This window comes from Lithobates pipiens, unplaced genomic scaffold (assembly GCF_037356315.1).
Source record: "Lithobates pipiens isolate NorthernLeopardFrog02 unplaced genomic scaffold, aLitPip1_a1.2 Scaffold_13, whole genome shotgun sequence".
NCBI lineage: Eukaryota > Metazoa > Chordata > Amphibia > Anura > Ranidae > Lithobates > Lithobates pipiens.
Window position 1 is genome coordinate 169430106 of NW_027507718.1, and position 23798 is coordinate 169453903.

Here is a 23798-nt window from a genome sequence, read left to right on the forward strand (position 1 = left end):
TGTCATGAGGATAAACACGCAACAGTTTTGGTTACTGAAGCCCCCCCGATTCCCTTGTGAAGACTGAGGAGAAGAATAAATTCAATACCTTCGCCATCTCCCCATCCTTTGTAACCAGATGTCCTTCCTCATTCTTAATGGGGCCAATATGGTCTGTCCTACCTTTTTTACTGTTTACATATTTAAATAATTTCTTGGGATTGTTTTTGCTCTCCCCCGCTATGTGTCTTTCATGTTCTATCTTAAGCCCCATACACACTATCAGATTATCTGCTGATTTTATCCTTCAGGTTTACCAAAACCATGTAGTAGAAGGGCCTGCCTGATTGCATACACATTGAAACTCCTAAGGTTTGACCTCATATTATGTGGTTTTGGTAAATCTGAAGGAAAAACTCAGCAGAAAAACTGATAGTGTGTATGGGGCCTTAGCCATCCTTATTGCACCCTTAGATTTCTTGTTGCATTCTTTATAGTCTGAATGCTGATGATGATCCCTCAACCTTGTATTTTTTGAAGGCCTTCTCCTTTGCTTTTATATAATTGCAGTCTATAACAATTAATCATTCTTGCCTTATCAGTCCTTTCTATCTATTGACATTATTTTAATTTTTTTCCTCATGTAGGATCACATGGTGAGGGAGGAAGCAAAAAGTCTGACTCCTAAGCAGTGTGCCGTGGTGGAGCTTGCACTCGACACTATTAAGGTAATGACTACAACACTACAGGCACATCAAGATAATAACATTTTCTCACAGTGTTTTTTATTTTTTTATTTTTTTATTTAAAACCACGGAATGAAAATTCCCAACTGAGCTGACATTCACTGTTAATATCAAAAGGGCAGCCTCGGCTGAGAAAAATGACAGCCCCTTTATGACTGATTTTGTAAAAAATAAAAAATTTGCTATCTGTAGCACAAGATTCAGGGAAATTCTTGCTTCAGTTTACCATACAGTCATTCTATTATTTCATTTGTCAATGCATCAGGAAACACAATTTAAAGGAAAATTACCTTTTGCACATAACATCGCCTGATTTTCTTCTCCACCTTTGTGAAGTCTTGAGCGGTAGGGCCACTTTTTTTTATAAATACTTTCTAATAAAGAAGCATACAGGGTAAATACATTTCAAAAAGCAGTACGCATACACGGGAAGCACAAAGTCTACAAAGTTACAATTTGACATGGTTTAGGAACTCAGAGAGCTTCTGTGTTGTACATACCCTTGGGAGTAAAGCACAATTGAGCTAATAAGCTCAGTTTCCTTTGAGGAGTAAAGTGGGGGTGGGGATCAGGCTATTTCCTGATAGATTAAGAGAGGGTTTGGTTATGGATGGAAGGAAAAGAGAAAAGGGGGGTGGGAAGGAAAAGAGAAAAGGAGGGTGGGAAGGAAAAGAGAAAAGGGGGGTGGGAAGGGAGGGGGATTTTTAGGTAAGGGGGAAAGAGATACAGGGAGGTGAATAAGAACGGATAAGGGAAAAGAAGAAGAAAGATAGAGATGAGGAGGAGGGAATAAAAAAAAGGAGGAGGGGCATAACAGTGGGTTGACCATGTATATGAGTTTATTTGGGTCAAGCTTGGGTTCACAGTAAACCCAACCCATTATTGGTTTGCGGAGCAAAATAAACGTATATTTTCCTATGGGAAGGCATTTAAAAGGGTGATTAGCAGGCAGGAGATTGTGGGAGACACGGGTAGAGCTTTGTTGCTCCATAGTACAAAGTGGCAAAACAAGGACCTTTATATATATATTATATGTTAAACATATGACGTTTTAATTGTTGGGTTTACTTCTATTTTAACAAACTGTGCTTGAGTTCTTTAAATTGCATTGTAAGGATTTTTTTAGATTATAACTTCAGGCTTGAGGTGATTATAGCACATTAGACAGTTGTTGCTGAAAGTCTGTCAAGGAGCAAAATTAAAGTGCAAGAACGCTGTGCATTTAAAGCATCTCACATGACATCACTAACATTCACCGCACAAATAAAATAAGAGTTTGGTATGCCCCAGTTAGGCTTGATATCCCTAATTAAAACTGTCCTGTTGCTAGCCAATTTTATATGTCATTACTAATAGGTTTAATGAAAAAAAACAGTATGAATTAACAGAACAGAAACAGCACAAGCAGAAAAAGCTTTGCTGCGAACACTCTTCCCCATGTACCCATATAACCTTTTCCACTCTGTAAGACTCCAGTTTTTTGCAAGTGTCCTTAAGCGATGGACCCCTTTTCCTGTTGGAGAAGACTCATTTATATTTTTCCCCAGATTTCCTTCTGACATCAACATGTCTATTAAGATCTGACTGGTCTTGGGAACCAGTCCCTGCAACAGCGGGGCCAGCCTGTAATGTGGTCCATTCCAATACTACCCAGATTCTGAAGACCCCCTTTGGGGTATGCCCACCATGACAGGCAAAGCCAGGACCCTGGACAGGACTAGCGATGTGGATAAGGCATGACAGGGTTGTATCTATACTGGTTACCAGGATATTTGCAAACCCAATTCCAAAGAGGTTTGGAGTGAAAGCTACATAAAAGCAGAATGCAATGATTTGCACATCTCATAAACTCATATTTCATTCACAATAAAAAATGGAAAACATTTCATGTTTAAACTGAGAAAATGTACTATTTAAACAAAAAAAAGTAATTTTGAAATAGTTGGCAGCAACACGTCTCAAAAAAATGGAGACAGGACAAGAAAAAGCTGGAAAAGTAACTGGTACTAACAAGGAAGCGCTGGAAGAACAATTTGCAACTAATTAGGCTAATTGGCTATAGGTCAGTAACATGACGGAGTATGAAAGGAGCATCTTAGAGAGTCAAAGTGTCTAAAAAAAAAAGATGACCAGAAGTTCAGCAATCTGTGCAAAACTGCATCGAAAAATTGTTGAAAAATTTCAGAAAAATGTTCCTTAAAATAAAATTGCAAAGACTTTAACCCCAGACCATTTTTCAGCTTTCAGCGCTCTCGCATTTTCAATAAGAATTGTGCGGTCATGCTACACTCTACCCAAATGAAATTTTTATCCATTTGTGACTCCGTTTTGAATTTTTTGTGATATAAGCAAAAAAAGAGCGGAAATTTTGAAAAAATAACAATATTTTCTTCTTTCTATTTTAAAAGAAATCCAATAAAATCTAATTTTGGCATAAATTTAAGCCAAAATGTATTCTGCTACATTTTTTTGTTAAAATTTTTTCCGTTAAGTGTATAATAATTGGTTTGTGTGATCACAGACATATGTATGCAAATGATCATGCACAGATGTGTGCAGGTGATCATGCCCATATTGTGCAGATAATCATTGGAACATGTGATTTTAGTGGAACATATGTGGGGGACATGTGTTTTTATTATTTGGGGATGTGTTTTGGGGACATGTGTTTTGGGACATTGTGTTTTACACTGTGTGTTTACATTAGGTTGGTGGTCAGTGAGTAAAAAGCTGCTCTCTTCTCCTCACCGACAACTTCCGTGTGAGGAGAGGAGAGCCGATTGCCTAGCAACCGGCTCTGTGTTTACATCACATGATGGCTGTGATTGGACACACCTGTCATGTGATCAGGAGGGGCAATCACAGAGCCCTCCTGCTGATCGGAGATGCGCCGTGTCCGGATGACACGAGCGCATCAAGATTGCACCGCACGCGCTTGCGATCCCCCTCCTTCTGAAGGACATTCCTGAAATCCACTCAGAATGAGAGAGCTCCCATCTGGCCGTATATGTACAGGCCGGGTGTTAAGTTGTTAAATATGTCATCATCTACAGTACATAATATCATCAAAAGATTCTGAGAATCTGGAGGAATCTCTGTACGCAAGGGAGAAGGCCAAAACACTGCATTAGTTGTCCATGATCTCCAGGCCCGCTGACGGCACTACAATAAAAACAAGCATGATTCTGTGATGGACATCATTGTATGGGCTCAGGAATACTTCCAAAAAGCATTGTGTGTGAACACAGTTCGCTGTATTATCCAAAAAGGAAAGGTAATGCTTTATCATACACAGAAGAAGCTATATCTGAACATGATCCAGAAACAATGCTGTCTACTCTGGGCCAAAGCTGTCTGGGCCTGTGATCAGACAAATTGAAATTTTACATTCTATTTAGCAGCCATGGACACTGCATCCTCCAGACTAAAGAGAGGGACATTCTGGCTTTTTATCAGCTCTTAGTTAACCACTTACAGACCGGACCATTTTGCTGGCTAAAGACCAGACCACTTTTTGCGATTCGGCACTGTGTCGCTTTAACTGACAATTGCGCGGTCATGCGACGTGGCTCCCACATAAAATTTACGTCCTTTTTTTCCCATAAATAGAGCTTTCTTTTGGTGGTATTTGATCACCCCTGCGGTTTTATTTTTTGCGCTATAAACAAAAATAGAGCGACAATTTTGAAAAAAACTCATTATTTTTTACTTTTTGTTATAATAAATATCCCCCCAAAATATATAAAAAACATTTTTTTTCCCTCAGTTTAGGCCGATACGTATTCTTCTACATATTTTTGGTTAAAAAAATCACAATAAGCGATTATTGATTGGTTTGGGCGAAAGTTATAGTGTTTACAAAATAGGGGATAGTTTTATGGCATTTTTATTAATATTTTTTTTTTACTAGTAATGGCAGCGATCAGCGATTTTTATGGCAGACACATCAGCTATTTTTTACACATTTTTGGGACTATTGTCATTTATACAGCAATCACTGCTATATAAATGCAGTAATTCCTGTGTAAATGGCACTGGCAGTGAAGGGGTTAACCACTGGGTGGCAGTGTAGGGGTTAAGTGTTCCTAGGGGTGTGTTACTAACTGTTGGGGGCTGGGCTTTCTTTTTTGAACACTGATCTCTGCTCCAATGACATGGAGCAGAGATCAGCGTCACTTGTTGCTAGGCAGAAAGGGGAGATGCTGTTTATAACGGCATCTCTCCGTTCAGCCGCCCCGTGAGATGATCACGGGTATGCCTGCGGCGATCGAGTCCGCGGGACCCGCGATCGGACTCACGGGGGTCCCGACCGGCATGCGAGTACACCGCCAGCGATGGCAGGACGGCATTAAAGATTGGACGTACCTGTACGCCAATATGCCTGCCCGTGCCATTCTGCCGACGTACATCGGCATGCACCAGTTGGGAAGGGGTTAAAGAGCTTTCCTCTCTGATGGTGTGGGGATGCATTAGTGCATATGGAATTGGCAGTTTGCACATCTTGAAAGGCACCATCAATGCTGAAAGATATATCCAGGTTTTAGAGCAGCATATGCTCCCAGACAATGTATTTTTCAGGGAAGGCCTTGCATATTTCAGCAGGACAATGCTAAACTACAAATTGCATCTATGACTACAGCATGGCTTCATAGTAGAAGATTCTGGGTGCCTAATTGGCCTGCCTGCAGTCCAGACCTTTTACCAATTAAAAATATCTGACACATCTTGAAAGGAAAAATACAACAAAGAAGACCCAGGACTGTTCAGCACTTGGAATCCTATATCAGGCAAGAATGGGACAATATTCCTCTCCCAAGACTACAGTAACTGGTCTCCTCAGTTCCCAGATGTTTACAAAGTGTTTTTAAAGGAAAAGGGGATGCTACACTGTGGTAAAGATATGTGTGTATGCTTAGCCTCTGCGCCTCTGCTTTTTTAAGGGTTCACATCCTTTTGTGCACATACCACAGAGGGTCTGATGTCTGTTTTCTGTGACAATCTGTTTTTTTTTTCACTTCAGATGCAGTCTTTTTACACCGTTAGAGACATGCCTCTCTCTCTACTCTCACCTATAAGGTGGTATTCCTTGTAGTCAGTACAATCACATCTTCCAGTTGGGTGTCATATTTGCTGTTACTGCAAGGCAGTGGACAATGTGCAGTTTCATTTTTTTTATTGATCCACTGTACTATTTTCTTTCCGGATAAAAACTTGCATTTGATGGCTTCAGTGAGACAAATTTCTTCTTTGATCTGCTTTACAACTCTGTTGCGTATGTTAATTAGTATTTCCTGGGCTTCTTGAATGACACTTCCAACTCCTTTGAAATGTCTGGGTCTACCTTTTTTATTATGCTATCACTACCCTCCACATTGTCAGAAGAGCCCAGGGATGCAGTTGGGGTTAAAGTGAAAGGCTGCGTTTCAACAGAGAACCATGTACAGATAAGACCAAGAAAAATCCTAGCCATCATCATCACCTCCATGCCCAGCATCCCAAATAAACAGTTGTTTAATTTTTGCATAGGGACAAGATGGTGTTTAGCCCTAAGACTTTTTTTTTAGATAGCACCTATGTTACATTACATCCTTGCGCATGTTTGATCAATCAAAATAAAAAAAAGGAAGTTGCAAATATAAAACATTGTTAAAAATGTAGAACCTCTGCATATCACTTCAGACCTGTCTGACCATGTTTTTTAATAAAGGCGATTTCCAGAATTTCTTAGACGTTATGACAATATGGGGGATAAATATGTGGTGCTTTGGTGCTTACATTTGTAGTGCACAAGTATGCCTTGACATGCAAACACTCCTCCTTAAAAGAAATGGCTGCTATGTGCCCTTGAGGGGGAGAGAAAGGGCCAGAAACTTCCTGCTGGATTATATGGGACAGGTGAGGTGCTGCTCCCACTGAGCATTGTGGTGCAGAGTCATATGTTATATTATGCATGTGGTAAATTTACCACGGCTGATATGTTGTCGATAAAGATGTTGCAGGTAGAGGCTGCAGACCACAGTAGTGCTGTTGTAAGCAGATGTGTTAAAAGAGGCTCACAATGCTCTGCTCTTTCCATTTCTCATTCAAGTGCTCATGTACTGTCCTGACACTAGACAATTTCTAACAAACACATACCTGAAGTATATAATTTGCATATTTTGGAAATAATTGGAGATACAAGGATGGGTTCAGGAATATGTGGTTCTGGTTTTGGTTTTAGTGCATACTGCTTTGAAAAGGTCAAAACTAAACCAATAAACTGCTATTGCTAGTACTGGCTAATCTGCACAAAGGTGAAAGATGTGCTTTATTTTTTTGTAAGAGAAAACAATATCTAAAAAAAAAAAAAAAAAAAGCTTTTTTTTTTAAATTTGTAATGAGTCAGAATGGGGTGTAGCTGCTTTAGCCAATCAATAATGTAACAGTAAAAAAAAAAATTATTTGCTAATACAAAATATGTGATGCCAGAATACCATGTTTACGCTGTTCATGAGAATTGTACTATTCCATAACACCACATATACTTTAATGGCATCCCTTAAGCATGTAATTGAAAATATTGTTTATTCAATATTCCCCTGAAAGTTGTATTGATTTGCTGAAGGCTTTTTTTTGTTTTTTTTTATGCTTTGCTACGTCTTCTCTATGGCAGGGTCCAGCTCCCCATTAGGGATGTTCCAAATAAACTACTCAAAAGATTCAGGAATTGCAAATGTTATAGCAAACCTCCAGGTTCAATAGGAGCCAAATCTTCAGCTCCCTCCATTTTTAAGGCAAGCGATTGTCAAACTGTACCAGTGCAACATTTTTCTTTTTATGAAAGATACTGTTCAACAGAGCAGTTCTTTTCATAATTCTTAAAGTGAAACAATACAATTACAATTACTACTTGATCTACTTTTCTCTGTGAAAAAAAAGGGGATTTCCTGCATCCACACCAAACCTTTATCCATAAGGGGGTTGTTGATCTGCACCTGTGCATTTTGTTTTTTCAATAAAAATTACTGTACCAGAAAAATAAGGGAGCTCGTAGATGCTGCCCCATCATGGGGTTGAGTAAGGAATACATAGTAATCCTTGTTACCTCTCTACAAAAAAGTTATGGTCATATTAGGTCAATGACATCAGTCAGAATTCTTAGCCTCACAACCTAAATTTAGCCGAATTGGACCAGAAATGTGTCACTGGTTGCTAGAACATTGGCAGCCACCATCATCCTAGCAACTACAGCCCTGAGCTGTAAGCTGTCATTAATAAGTGGCAGTAGTAATGAATGACTTCTTGTACAATTGAAGGTTTGCTGCAATAAGCGGGCGAGCGACCCTTAAAGTGATTGTAAAGGCAGAATTTTTTTTTATCTTAATGCATTCTATACATTTAGATAAAGAACCTTCTGTGTGCAGCAGCTCCCCTCAGCCCCTCTAATACTTACTTGAGCCCATCTTTATCCAGCGATGTTGCAGGAGAGACTCGGCTGCCCAGGATTGCATCCTCATTGGCTGAGACAGTAGCAGAACACCATTGGCCCTTGCTGCTGTCAATCAAAGTCAGTGAGCCAATGAAAGGGGAGAGGAGGCGGAGCCTAGCATGGCTCTGTGTCTGAATGGGCACACGGAGCTGCGGCTCAGGGTGCCCCCATAGCAAGCTGATTGCTGTGAGGGCACTTGTTAGGGGGAAGGGGCCAGGAGAGCCAAAGAGGGACCTGAGAAGAGGAGGATCAGGGCTGGAAAACCATTACACAGAGCAGGTAAGTATAACATGTTTGTTATTTTAGGCACAAAAAAAGATTTTAGTATCACCTGTTTGCTAAACTTCAAGGAAAACCCTACAATACCCTGAATTTGTACCTCATAACACTGTGAGCCACTGCACACTTACAGGGTTGTAGCCAGCAATCTTTAGTTGGCTGTTATGTACTTGCCCTGTGCGCCCCTAGTCCTTTTTGTCCCCTTTATTTGTACTAGTTTCTCTACTATGTGTATTTCCCTGGTGTCATGCAGGCTTCTTCGCCTGCTGTCAATAATTGCCAATTTTCTGAGTAACTAGGATTGAGGGGCAGTCACAGCTATGAGTATGATGCCTTTAGTTTTGGTTCTAGTGATATTGATAATCCAAAATACATTAATGGCAGTGACATTCATTCAGTGTTTTTGTCACTGTGACTGTTGTGCCACTCATTGTACCTTCTTTTCTTTCAATACAGCAATATTTCCACGCTGGAGGTGTTGGTCTTAAAAAGACTTTCTTGGAGAAAAGTCCTGACCTGCAGTCTCTGCGCTATGCACTCTCTCTATATACACAAGCAACGGACACACTCATTAAAACCTTTGTCCAAACACAGACTGCTCAGGGTGAGACTTATTTCATATGTTTTATATAATCCTTTTAAATGTTTTTTACATGTTCAGCGATGTAATACTTTTAACAGAAAATATATGTCAACTTTATAATTATTGTGTATCCTTTTTTTACTCCTCACTTTTTATTTCCTAATTGAAGACAGCAGAGAAATGTTACTATCTCAAAAGTAAATAACTTGTGCATAGCACTAATACCAAATTAGCAAAGCGGTCTGTTTAAAAATCCATGGCACCATCAAACCAAAACACATCATCCATAACAGGAATACACATTACGTACATTTATATGTTTTTCAGATGTGTTATGCTGATTGCATTGTTTTCAACTTACAATTTATATTTTAAACTGATTTATTTTACGCATCAGAGAACTTCTGACTTCTTGCTATTGTAATGTTGCATCAGATTTTTCTGGTTTGTGGTATAGCATTATGCTGGAAAATGTATTTATAGGTTTGCCATGGAATATGGAGGTAACACTATCTTTTTTTTTTTTAGGACACTTTGATAATCGTTTTTGATGTTTTTGTATTGAAAAACATGCCTTCTGCTTTTATTTTGTAGAATTCTGTGCTATGCATACATACCATATGATATGCCCATATTCCCCCAGGCAATATAGGCAAGATTCACAGAATATTCACTGAAATATATGAACATTTTGAAGGGAAACCCTACTGAATTTAATAATACTTGGTTCCTTTACAGTGAAAAAAAGCAGTCATTCTCCTAAGCCACTTTGCATAATGTTTAATGCCAAGGACACGTAGTAAAACAAAACCATTCTAGTTTTTGTTTAGATGTACTATAAAGACATGAAAAATGTGTTAAGCCAAGCATAAAAGGTACTACAGTGTTCTGTGTGACTCAGATTACAGTCATTGTGGTAAGATCACATAATGACAGTGGTGTATGGTCAAAAATATATAAATACTGGAAGAAGGATACATGCACACCATGTTTTTATATGTTGTTTTTCTGTGTTTTTTGCCTTATATCTATGTATATTTTTGTATGTCTTTTATCCTTGTGTTCTTTGCTTTATGTAATAGTCCCTTTGGAGTCCCTGAAACACAGAAAACAATTTTTCATTTTTATAAATCCCTATTTTATGCAATCAATATGTAAGCTATACTTCAGCTGCACAGTCCACAATGAACCTTTCAATGGCAACATCACTGCACTAACTAAACTTTTTGAAATAAATACACAAAAACGTTATACACTAGGTTTTACATTTTTTCATATTCATAAAATGAAATAAATACATGAAGGCTATCAGTTTAACATCTAAAAAATAACTAGTAAATGTAAGACATTGACATTTAAAAATAAGAACTGAGCTACAAAGCTTGATTTAGATAAATAGCAAGCTGCTTTGTGGTTGATGTTGCGTGTATGATCATGTTAGGCAAGACAAAGTGAACACTATAGTACAAAAATACTGTGCTATGCTAAAAATTACTGTATCAGTTGAACACCTGAGTCAGGGCTAAGCCCCATCAGACAGAGATTTTCTCCAGAAAAGCTGCATGTAGATTTCCTGGAGAACATATGTCATCTGACAATGTTTGATCATTCCTCACAGGCAAAAATTAGGCTACTATGCAGATCAACTACTTTATGAAGTTTTGAGCGTTTAATTATAAATGTGTTCACCCAAGACTCACACGACTTTAAAAGATGCATGAAAGTTGTATGAATCTTACGTGAAAACATTGATAAATTAGGCCCCTTCATTTTTTTACCATAAGGAATTTTTTTACCGAAATATGTGAATCCTAGCTTTACACTTGGCCACTTACAAATCAGGTAGGTTCTCATTTACTGAAATACCTACTTTGCTAGCTAGCTATCTCAAATTTTATTTGTTTGTGATAACTTACCACAATTGCCAACTCTTTGCTCCATAAAAACATGTATTAATAGCCCAAACTTTTGCTTAGTTTTGGGTACAGTAGAAAAGGTATAAAGCCCTACTTAGTTTATCTCAGTGTGGAAATTTTCATCCACTTCCTGTCCTGGAGTTGCAACAGGAAGTAAAAACAAATCTCTACAAAATGAATGAATTATCCTCATTAAAAAAGTGTCACTAGTACCCCCTTTTGTAAGATTTACTCTCACTCCTTTCTTTGGTGATAGTTTTTAAATGATGGATTTGCCATCGCTTTCAGGGACAGAGGTCACTGTAAAATAATAGACAGCAATCCAGACAAGTAACTTCTCAAGTTTAATATATTTATGAAAGGAAACCTCATATAAAAACATAACATTAAATTATAGTACATGCACATGATCTCTCCTTAGTGCCTCTATCTAGACAAATGCAAACTTTCAGCTACAAGTATCATATACATTTTCATTAGAACAGAGAGTAGATCCATGATAAAAGTACAAGTAATAAACATCAATACACATGGATAGATACCAGAAAAAAAAAACTTCAGTTGACATCCGAACACACAGGATCAAGTGGAGGTGGAAATCAATGTTTTAGAGTAAAAACCCCTTTGTCAAGTGAGATCCACCAAAGATAGTGATTCTACCTTACTGGGACACAGACAGCACTATAATAACAGATAATTGCAAAAGAAAGTTCCTGACATTGTTTCTTTTATAGAAATCCCAACTTACTATTATTATCTGGTGGTTTCTAAATCACAAGTCCCTTTTTAATTAAAAGCGTTGAATCTATTAATACCAAAGAGAACAGGGAATCAGCACGCCATGTGTTCCCACCTATCTCACTACATCCCATTAAAAAGTACAGTGGGTTATTTGTTACCATTGAGATTAGGAAAGCTGAATGCTAACACCCTCCAATAGCTTTACAAAAACAAATACCTCACAAATGTAAGAATTTAACATATGCAATATCTATTAAACAATTGGAGGTAATTAAATAGTGGAATGATTTAGGCCTTTCCCAAAGAAATGTATCAATATTTCAAATTGTTCAGAAAGAAAGTAATAATTTTCTTGAATTTTTACTGGCCATAAGAAGTGGTCATTCCAAATTAAATGAATCAGTTCCACAAAGGGAAAATGAACCAGGCCAAAAATCTGTTATATATATCTAAAGTTACCTTCTTAAACTGATTCTTGAAGTTTTGTTGTAATGTGTTTCCTAAAGACAGCAGCAGGAAAAGATAAAAAATAAGTTACAATTAGCAATTTTAGTCAAAATAACCCCTTCAAATAAAAAATTAAAAGAAGAAATTACCTTAATTATGATATGACTACCGTGCCCAAAGAATAGTCATTCTATACCTAAGCCAGCTTTAAAATATCACTTATTGTTACAGACCAGACATATTTCCCAGTACAGTTTAAAACCATCTAAAAAACATGTCACACATTTTGCAATATGCACTTGATTCATGCCCTTTGGTAACATATTTATGCTAAAATTAGTAAAATATTCCTCTTTTCATGTCGACCTGCACCTTCTACTTCACATCTCTTCCATCTCTTCTTTCTTCCTTTCCTTTATCCCTCAGTCCATGGTGGAAAAGGTATTAGGTTTACTCTTAGTGAAGAGACTTATCCAGAAAAGGGTATGTCATTGACGCAAAGGTTTTGGAAGCATGTCCTATATTGCTAGGCAAATTAATAATTTCCACTTTCAGCTATAGATAATTTTCTGCCTTATGAGGAGTAGTGGAGGGGTTTGGTTAAGCATGTAGAAACTCCAGTCCCACTTGTCAGCAGTTAATACCATATCTTCATTTTGCAGTGTTGTTTGTTACATAGAAAAAAAAACTTTTTATGTTTTATTTGTTGTGTGTGTCTGACCTGTAGCTGTGCTAAGTAACCTTTAATTATTCCCATGCATCCCTGAATTGTATAAAGATACTAAATTATTAACTAATTTAATGCAATTATAGACTCGTGAACTTTCTTTAGTGACCTCCTAGTAATGTCAAGGAAATATTTATTCTAACCACACTGATGTCAGATCTGCAAAATTGCTGCAATTTGTTTACCTGTATAAGTGGGACTGAAGTATTAACTCCTTTGCTACTGGTGATATAATATAGCACGCTATTGGGACTCTTATCCTAAAAACTGAATGTGAAGCTTGTCTTGCAAGATACTGCAAGATGATTCTTTGCCTGTAGAAAGCATGCAGTAAATTAGTTTGGTTTAGCCCAAATTTACTTTGTAGCAGTATTGTTTCTTAAACTATAAAATATATAATGAGAGTGTTTAGACCAGGGATATGCAATTAGCGGACCTCCAGCTGTTGCAGAACTACAAGTCCCATGAGGCATAGCAAGACTCTGACAGCCACAAGCATGACACCCAAAGGCAGAGGCATGAGGGCACTTGTAGTTTTGCAACAGCTGGAGGTCCGTTTATTGCATATCCCTGGTTTAGATCAAGTTGGAGAAAGTAAATGTTAATAAAATAACAGAAAAATAAGAAATCTATGGTGGAATATGCAGGTGTGTAAAAGTAACACATTATGATAGAGTTTGGGGTGGGTGTTTTAACACATGCTTTCAGTTTAAAGCAGAAAGAAAACACTATGTTGCATGTTGCACCAAGCAAGCATGGATAGACTGCAGTGGACCCATAGAATGTCACAAGTATAAACTGGTAGACTTGAGTTACAAGTCAAATTGTAACCCAGCTCATCAGTAATCAAAACCAAAACTGAATTGACTGCTGGCAGGTGTAAGTATACTAAACTAATATAATTTGTATATTCTAAAGGAGGCTGCCGAGTGCTGTTTAATCCTTTTAAACATCTTAGACCCTGTCAGCAGTTATACTCAGATAAGCCTGGTGCCTATGGTTCTGTGATGATATGCTAAGTATTCTTATGTTTGCATTTGCCAGGATCTGGAGTGGATGATTCAGTTGGAGAGGTTTCCATTCATGTAGAACTCTTCACCCATCCCGGAACAGGGGAGCACAAAATTAGTGTCAAAGGTAAAAAAATAAGATACTGATTGCTACTTGTTCAAAAACCCACATGGCACTGAAAACCAACAGATTTTACAAAGCAGACTAATGAGAGAACTAAACATACTTTATTATGAAAGACTTATCAACAGTGATGATGAGAGGGGTACAGAACAACTTGGAAAAAGGTTCACATAATGGATTTTGAAGGCTCAGTTGTAGTTGCAGTCTTTCAGAACAAGAAATTAAACTTACTATTTATGTATATAGCACTACCGCTTCAGATGGTACCGGTAGATGATGTGTTTCCCTACTGTTCGCAGTGGTGACCCACCCTGTAACTGGACCTGAAAGTACTGTCAATGCTGCCAATTTGAGAAAAATGTGAAGGTGAGAGAGTTTAAGTGGCAGTTACTTTATACAATAAATTTAAATGGAATTCCATGGTTTAGTCGCAGGCATATCCCAAAAATATAGGTTACAACAGAACCTGAGCTTTATTATGAAGAAAATATGGTGCTGGGAAAAAGGGATTATGCAGTGCCTAATAATAATGAGGTATATAGAAAATGAAATAATTAAATCAGTGATGGAGGCAAAGAAAACTACAAAATATTAAATACAATACATCATTTTAAAAAGAAATGAATACTTATTCTTTATTTAATGGAATAACCATAAAAATATATATCATCAAATACATTTACAAAAGTACACGATACATTAGATAAAATAATCGTCTACTCAATTTGATATGGTCGAAATTTAATTGCTGGTCAAAGGAGTCCCAACATGTTTCGCCATTTTGATGGCTGCTTCAGGGGAACCAATTTTTTGACCCAAGGAGAGACAAATGAGAACTATAAATGATAACAAATAAACATACGAATATTATACAAAGTAGATTAAATGAATGCTGCTTGGTCCTTAGTCAAGGTAAGCTCAAAAGTATAGACAATTGAATCTAAGGAATGGGCACATATGAAAAAGGATATGGATTTAATAAAGGGACATTTAGCAAATTAATACATACCGCCGGCTCACCTCCAAGCACACGACTGGTGGAACACTCTCAACGGGGGGTAAAAAATCCAGCCCTATATATCACCAATGGTGACTGCAGGGGGCAGAGGAAAAACCGATCAACACAAGAATTATAAAGAAATAAAAAAAATAAAAGCTACATATGATGGTATTGACGGGGACAATATCGCCTCGTACATACCAGATAAGGAGTTAATGTAGGGATTCTACATGAGACAGGGACACCGAACTTTTAGATTTGGTTTGAGATGGAATAAATGCTCTCTCAACCAGCCTAAATGCATAAAAGAGTAAACAGCACCGTTAGATAAGGGGCCTATGATAAATAAATGTGCATAAGTTTAATTTAGCTAATCAGTAAAAAATAAAATAATTTATAAATAAGCTCACCTGAGCCCAAAATAAGGTTCAATATTGGTTAATTAACCAGGATCAATAATTTATATCTGACAGGAAAACACAGCCTAAGCAAAGGCAAACCAGTGGGCGCAATGTTTAAAGGTAAAGCCCCTATCAGTACAAAAAAGAAAAAAAGAAAAAAATTGTCAAAAAACTTTAAGTATCTAATAGCAGGAGAGGCTGAGGAAGTGTGGATCAAACCCAGCTTCGACCTGATAACTAACCTTCATTCAGCACGCATAACGAATCGGCATCCCCGCAGATCCAGCAACCAGCCTGTGGTTCAAGGGTCTTATATACCCCCCACTCTGTCGGCATTCAAACGTGGACACCGACAGCGAGCGGACTAAACACAACACTGCGCATGCGCCCGCTACGTGACCCAAGCCTACAGACCCCAGAATACTCTGCGGCTGACAGCGCGTCGTCACAACAACAGTGTGACTGACGCGAGTGTCAGCCATAACAATGCAGAGTAGAATAGGATGGAATACGCCAGGAATATAATATTTATATTCCGGCGTATTCCATCTTATTCTACTCTGCATTGTTATGGCTGACACTCGCGTCAGTCACGCTGTTATAATATATATAAATATAATATTTATATTCCGGTGTATTCCATCTTATTCTACTCTGCATTGTTATGGCTGACACTCGCGTCAGTCACGCTGTTGTAATATATATAAATATAATATTTATATTCCGGCGTATTCCATCTTATTCTACTCTGCATTGTTATGGCTGACACTCGCATCAGTCACGCTGTTGTTGTGATGACGCGCTGTCAGCTGCAGAGTATTCTGGGGTCTGTAGGCTTGGGTCACGTAGCGGGCACATGCACAGTGTTGTGTTTAGTCCGCTCGCTGTTGGCGTCCACGTTTGAACGCCGACAGAGTGGGGGGTATATAAGACCCTTGAACCACAGGCTGGTTGCTGGCTCTGCGGAGACGCCGATTCGTTATGCGTGCTGAACGAAGGTTAGTTATCAGGTCGAAGCTGGGTTTGATCCACACTTCTTCAGCCTCTCCTGCTGTTGGATACTTAAAGTTTTTGGACTATTTTTTCTTTTTCTTTTTTTCTTTTTTGTACTGATAGGGGCTTTACCTTTAAACATTGCGCCCACTGGTTTGCCTTTGCTTAGGCTGTGTTTTCCTGTCAGATATTAATTATTGATCCTGGTTATTCAACCAATATTGAACCCTATTTTGGGCTCAGGTGAGCTTATTTTTAAATTATTTTATTTTTTACTGATTAGCTAAATAAAACTTATGCACATTTATTTATCATAGGCCCCTTATCTAACGTTGCTGTTTACTCTTTTATGCATTTAGGCTGGTTGAGAGCGCATTTATTCCATCTCAAACCTTTCCAAAAGTTCGGTGTCCCTGTCTCATGTAGAATTCCTACATTAACCCCTTATCTGGTATGTACGATATTGTCCCCGTCAATACCATCATATGTAGCTTTTATTTTTTTTATTTCTTTATAAGTCTTGTGTTGATCGGTTTTTCCTCTACCCCCTGCAGTCACCATTGGTGATATATAGGGCTGGATTTTTTACCCCCCGTGGAGAGTGTTCCACCAGTCGTGTGCTTGGAGGTGAGCCGGGGGTATGTACTCAATTGCTAAATGTCTCTTTATTAAATCCATATCCTTTTTCATATGTGCCCATTCCTTAGATTCAATTGTCTATACTTTTGAGTTTACCTTGACTAAGGACCAAGCAGCATTCATTTAATCTACTTTGTATAATATTCGTATGTTTATTTGTTATCATTTATAGTTCTCGTTCGTCTCTCCTTGGGTCAAAAAATTGTTTCCCCTGAAGAAGCCATCGTAATGGCGAAACATGTTGGGACTCCTTTGACCAGCAATTAAATTTCGACCATATCAAATTGAGTAGACGATTATTTTATCTAATGTATCGTGTACTTTTGTAAACGTATTTGATGATATATATTTTTATGGTTATTCCATTAAATAAAGAATAAGTATTCATTTCTTTTTAAAATGATGTATTGTATTTAATATTTTGTAGTTTTCTTTGCCTCCATCACTGATTTAATTATTTCATTTTCTATATACCTCATTATTATTAGGCACCGCAATAATCCCTTTTTCCCAGCACCATATTTTCTTCTTTACAAATTCTGGCATGAGGTGCCCTGTGTACTAGATTTCCTCGCCAAATTCCTTTTTTCTACCTGAGCTTTATTATATTGAAGAGATTTTGGTCAGATGCACCCAAGTCCTGAGTTCAGAACAAGAGCTCCAAACTAAAACTAATTTGGGGCCCTTCAGATAAACTAGGATTGATATTGAAAAAAAACAAGAGCAGAGCTGAGGCAATTTACTATTAGCAGTCAGTCAGATTATTTGCCTATAGCAGCAAACCAGATGTTTGAAATCTGGTTTGCTGCTATAGGCAGCTGCTTCAATTTTGCTTGAATTGTATTTGACCAAAACAGATAGAATTAATTTTGCAATATTTTACAATTGTTTTTCGTTTTTTTTAAGTCGTTGCTGCAAATGATCTGAAATGGCAAACTTCTGGGATTTTCCGCCCTTTCATTGAGGTAAACATGATTGGTCCAAACCTGAGTGACAAAAAGAGAAAATTCACTACAAAATCTAAGAATAATAGTTGGGCCCCCAAATACAACGAGAGCTTCCAATTGTGAGTATGCCTACAAACATCAATATCACATACCAAGCACAAATCCCAACAATAAAAATGTTAATATTACTTAAATTAAAGCTGGCAAACCTGACTGAGCCATTTAAACTGAGCAATACAAATAAATGATAAAAATTGCATACATGGTTAAGTAAAAAAACACATGGCAAAATTATTAGTAGACCCTGGGATTTACAGATAAAGTTATATGCATTTCTCAACTTTTTCTTCATAAGGCAAGCTTGGCCCCATGTACTACCAAGCCTTTAGGAGGTTGTGAGCAGGCAAAATTGGAATCAAGCTTAACTTAGGGGAAAAAAAATCTACACATATTTTGGGGTTTGCATATGGTTCTGGAAAGTTCTTTCACCGTCTTTGTATTTTTTTCCCTTTTTTCCATTGTTTACGCTTAGTTTGGACTGTGATTTTGTTTAAAAATATTCATATAATATATATATAATACTAGGTGATGTTAATTTATAGCACCCAGAGTCAGTATATTGCTCAGAACTGATCTGTATGTACTGTGTGTAAGGACTAGGAATTAGATATTCACCACAAATATCCATGCTCATGGGCATCCGCAGGTAGGGGCAAGGGGGGGTCAAGTGCCCCCCCCCCGGAATTGGGGATCAATCTTAAATTTAGCACAGTCGCATCGCTATCGGGGCTTCCTGCCCACTCTATTCCTTCTCTATTGGCCATAACTGAGGGCGAATCAAAGGAGACCAGGAGAGGAGAGCATCATGGGACATGTAGTCCCAAAGATTGGCAGCCCCATTTTCCACAGGGAGGAGGCTACAGCTCGATCAAGAGAGAGATTGACAGACTGCAGCCTGGAAAAAAGCTGAGGGAGAGAGCACTACAGGACAAAGAATGAGGAGTGTGCCGTGCGGAAGCCAGAGAGACCAGGGTACAGACATGCTACACTACTGACCAGAGGGGACCCAGTGGGGACCCAGAGCCGGAGGGATCACTGCTGTAGTTTCGCTGGGTCTGGTAAAAGGGCCTGTTGGTCATTATCCATACTAATCTTAGGAACTGTACTACGCCTGCAGTCTCTGACCATGATATTGTGATAATGACATTGTCAAAAAGGGGAGGTGCATGGGTGACCCTAAAATTATGCCCCCCTTGAAAAAAGTTCTGTGGACGCCCATGTCCATGCTCCTATATTCCTTACCTTATTTTGGACTGGAATGCCTTCAGCTTTTCTACACAGCTGTGAATATCTTCTTCTGCTGAAGCACTATGAGTCATACATATAAAAATACTTACCGTATAGCTGGGCCAATAGACCCAGGGGTCATCTGTTACCTTACAGTAGGAAGGGTTTCATGTGCATCTTGCATCAGGGTTTGAATGCAAAGTCTACAAATACTTATACATATGCCACCTTTCCAAGTACTATCGCTGTGCTAAGTCTGTGAAGGTTTTCATTCATCCAGGTCATGAAATGGTGTGTTGAAGTTATCCACATATAACTGGACATGTTCTGTAATGCTGAAGACATTTCACCCCTCATCCAAGTGGTTTCCTCAGTTTGATCCCTGGTTCACATTGCAGCGATTTGGCATGAAATTTGACATTTGCCAAATCGCATGCCAAAGCGGCGGCTATTGCCAGCAATGGCACACAGATGTCTCTGAAATCACCCCCGAAGTTGGGGCTAACATGCAGGAACTCTTTCAGCTGAACTCTCACAATTTCATTCCCGCTGTCAGTGTGAACCTAGGCTCAATGTGTGAGGCACCTACCAGAGCTTTTATAGCCACATGGGTAACTCAGTCACCCTAATTCAATACCTTGGGGTCAAAAAATGTGTCAAGAATGATGCTGAGTGTCCAAGAACAATATAGGGTGTGAACGTTTGTGAAACCCACTGTTTTCCTTTGCAGAATTAAATCATTATGCTGGCAGAAAATCTGGGGCAGGTATTAACTTTTCAGGTTACTTTACTCAGGGTGTGATTTGTTGTTTAATAACTAGAGAAAAGATGGTAGAACTGCATTATATGAGAGTGCGATGTGGTGTTGGAGGTTCCCACCCCACAATACAGTTTGCTGTACTGTATGTTGTTGTGTAACTCTCTTTGTGTTAATGCATTACTGTTTCTTAGTAACTAGAATGGACTTGGTCTGTTCTTTGTTGTATTTGAGGATTATTCTATCCCGTACTTAATACAAGAGCAGTAATTAGTATGGAAGGGGATCTCAGAATACTATGTTATGTTGTGTAGTGTGGTTATGACTGTAAATACATGTAACGTATAATATCTAGTTTACTGTTTTCTACTGTCCATATTTTTGTAAATTATGTAATATAGGTTAGATAAGCATTGTGTCTGCTAAATGCCAATTGCTATTGGGTGGTTATTGCTACAGTGATGTTCTGACACCATCCTACTTCTCCCACAGACCCATGTAGAGCAAGATGCAAAGACCAAAGATGTTATTTCTTTTTTTCCTTTTATTTTTAATGCAGAAATCCTCCTGATGTTAAAATAGGGGAAGAAACTGCAGAACATGTGTTGGGGTGGGGTAAACTATAAAATATAGATTGCTGCAGACTGAACTATCTGAGATGCCAGTTTTCTTTGTTTTTGCACCTATTTGATGTCACAAAGTCTGTGCTCAAGGAAGTGGTGGGAATCAAAAAGCAGATATACGGTAGTCTGTGTGATTAGGTTTCCTGTGGACATCCATGTCCAAGTCACTCTAAGCCTATTTAAAGCTAAACGGGGCCCTAAGCAGACTGTTAGCTTTGCACCCCCCCCCCCCCAGCCATATTTCTGTACCCTGTTTACCTATAGATTGCAAATTATTTGACCTTCTATATATTCCTATATGCAGTACCCTAATCGATTTCAAGTTGTTCCACTCTTTGTATTCTCACTTATATCTCAAGTAATTGTAAGCTCTCAGTTCTGTAGCTTCTCTTATATACTAATACATTAAATTCTCTTTTGTCTTCTGTATCCTCCCTTATATCCAAAATGATTGCAAGCTTCTCCACCTTCTTTAATATACCGTATATACTCGAGTATAGGCCGACCCGAATATAAGCCGAGGCCCCCAATTTACCCCCAAAAAAACTGGCAAACTTATTGACTCGTGTATAAGCCGAGGGTGAGACATGCCTGTCCATCCCTGTGTGTGTGTCCGTCCATCCCTGTGTGTCCGTCCATCCCTGTGTGTCCGTCCATCCCTGTGTGTCCGTCCATCCATCCCTGTGTGTGTGTGTGTCCATCCATCCATCCATCCCTGTGTGTGTGTGTCTCCATCCATCCATCCATCCATCCCTGTGTGTGTGTGTCTCCATCCATCCATCCATCCATCCATCCCTGTGTGTGTGTGTCTCCATCCATCCATCCATCCCTGTGTGTGTCTCCATCCATCCATCCATCCCTGTGTGTGTGTGTGTGTCTCCATCCATCCATCCATCCATCCGTGTGTGTGTGTCTCCATCCGTGTGTGTGTGTGTGTGTGTGTGTGTGTGTGTGTGTGTGTGTGTGTGTGTGTGTGTGTCCAGCCTACCTGTGTCCCGAGCCTTTGTCCCGAGCCTCCGTCCCGTCCCGTCCCGTCCCGTCCTGTCCCGTGCCGTGCCTTGCCTTGCCTCCGTCCCGTGCCCTCTTCGTCGGCGGCCATTGTAAAATTCAAAAGCCGCGCCTCCTCCTTCGCCTGTGATAGGCGGAACACTGAATTTCCCAGCAGCCTGTGTTCCGCCTATCACGGACGTCGTATCATCCTCGTCCGTAGTACGAGGATGAGAAGATGCCCGTGATAGGCGGAACACAGGCTGCTGGGAAATTCAGTGTTCCGCCTATCACAGGCGAAGGCGGAGCCGGAGGCGCGGCTTTTGAATCATAGAATGGCCGCTGTCTGTCTGCTCGACACGCTGATCGAGCGGGCAGACAGCGATGACTCGAGTATAAGCCGAGGGGGGCACTTTCAGCCTCAAAAAAGAGGCTGAAAATCTCGGCTTATACTCGAGTATATACGGTACCCTAAAAAATTGTATGCTTTTTCACCTTCTGTATCTTCTCTTGTACCATGATAGATTGTAAGCTTGTTCACCTTCTGCATATATCAATTATATTCTGATAGATCGTAAGCCCTTCCATCTTCTGCTATCTCTCTTATACCCTAAAAGATTGCAAGATTGTCAACCTCGTGTATTATGCCTTATGTCCTACTAGACTGGAAACTCTTCCACCTTCTGTACCATACCTTATACCTGAATTTATTGCAAACTCTTCCTGGCGCATAGCTAGTGAAAGAGATAATGTTATGCTGGCTTTAATTATCCAGTCATGTGCAAGCAAAAACCCTGTTTTGTTTTTTTGTTTTCATTTTCCTATCACGATTGGATATTCTGTACAAATTGAATTTTTACTTTGTTTTACCACATTAACTTTGCAAAGTGAACCTTTATTTTGAAAGTAAACATTGTCTACTCTGATAAATTAGGGAAAGACTTTCACCTTTTTCTTGTGACAGCTGGTGGGGTGACTTGGTAATTGGATGCATTCATTGCAACAGTGCATCATTTTGGTGCTGGATAAGACAGTCCAGACTCTCTGGTAGAGTTTTTCGTCCTCATCCCCCAATATGTGGTTATATAGTAGTTTTACCTTTAGGTGAACTCCTATAATTTTATTAATGTTGTTCTGTAGGAGCAATGTGGTAAATTGTTGATCTGCCCTTCCTTATTGTTGGTGTATTGGATTAGCTGAGTTTGCTGAGTTTGCTCTGTAAATTCAACTACTCTACAATTTCAGAAGGTAGTCTTGGTGGAAAACTCTGTTCAACACTAATAGATTTTTGTCCTATGGTATCAATGGTAGAGTGTGTCTAATTCAGACAGTCATTTAGCTTTTTAGTTTTCAAGCCCACTGCAAAATCTCATTAGCCATATGACTTTTTACTGTTAAACCCAATTGAAATCTGCTGTAGGTGGGTCCATGATGTCTGCAACTGAGAATAAAGCATTGCTATTTACTGTATAGTCTACTGTCCACAATAAAGCTTCATAGGGGTGTAAAAAAATATGAAACCCTATTTTAATTAATAAACCTTAGTTGCAATGGTGTCACTGTGTCTTTATATGAGTTGCATAAATGAAGTACCGTATATACTCGAGTATAGGCCGACCCGAATATAAGCCGAGGCCCCCAATTTACCCCCAAAAAAACTGGCAAACTTATTGACTCGTGTATAAGCCGAGGGTGAGACATGCCTGTCCATCCCTGTGTGTGTGTCCGTCCATCCCTGTGTGTCCGTCCATCCCTGTGTGTCCGTCCATCCCTGTGTGTCCGTCCATCCATCCCTGTGTGTGTGTGTGTCCATCCATCCATCCATCCCTGTGTGTGTGTGTCTCCATCCATCCATCCATCCATCCCTGTGTGTGTGTGTCTCCATCCATCCATCCATCCATCCATCCCTGTGTGTGTGTGTCTCCATCCATCCATCCATCCATCCCTGTGTGTGTGTGTCTCCATCCATCCATCCATCCATCCATCCCTGTGTGTCTCCATCCGTGTGTGTGTGTGTGTGTGTGTGTGTGTGTGTGTGTGTGTGTGTGTGTGTGTGTCCAGCCTACCTGTGTCCCGAGCCTTTGTCCCGAGCCTCCGTCCCGTGTCGTGCCTTGCCTTCGTCCCGTCCCGTCCCGTCCCGTCCC

General features: G+C 39.2%; 1 protein-coding gene across 15 annotated transcripts in view; it reads left to right on the plus strand.

The window, feature by feature from the left end:
• The window catches only part of UNC13A (unc-13 homolog A), a 308976-nt gene that overhangs the window by 282246 nt on the left and 2932 nt on the right, over nucleotides 1–23798 (plus strand). For 8 of the 15 annotated variants that reach the window (XM_077475833.1, XM_077475835.1, XM_077475834.1 and 5 more), the window contains 5 exons: nucleotides 627–707; nucleotides 8929–9076; nucleotides 12586–12642; nucleotides 13931–14023; nucleotides 17960–18119. In XM_077475833.1, the coding sequence (XP_077331959.1) occupies nucleotides 627–707; nucleotides 8929–9076; nucleotides 12586–12642; nucleotides 13931–14023; nucleotides 17960–18119 (539 nt within the window). The remainder of the gene's footprint in view (nucleotides 1–626; nucleotides 708–8928; nucleotides 9077–12585; nucleotides 12643–13930; nucleotides 14024–17959; nucleotides 18120–23798) is intronic. The other 7 variants (XM_077475836.1, XM_077475838.1, XM_077475839.1 and 4 more) reach the window with 1 other exon arrangement.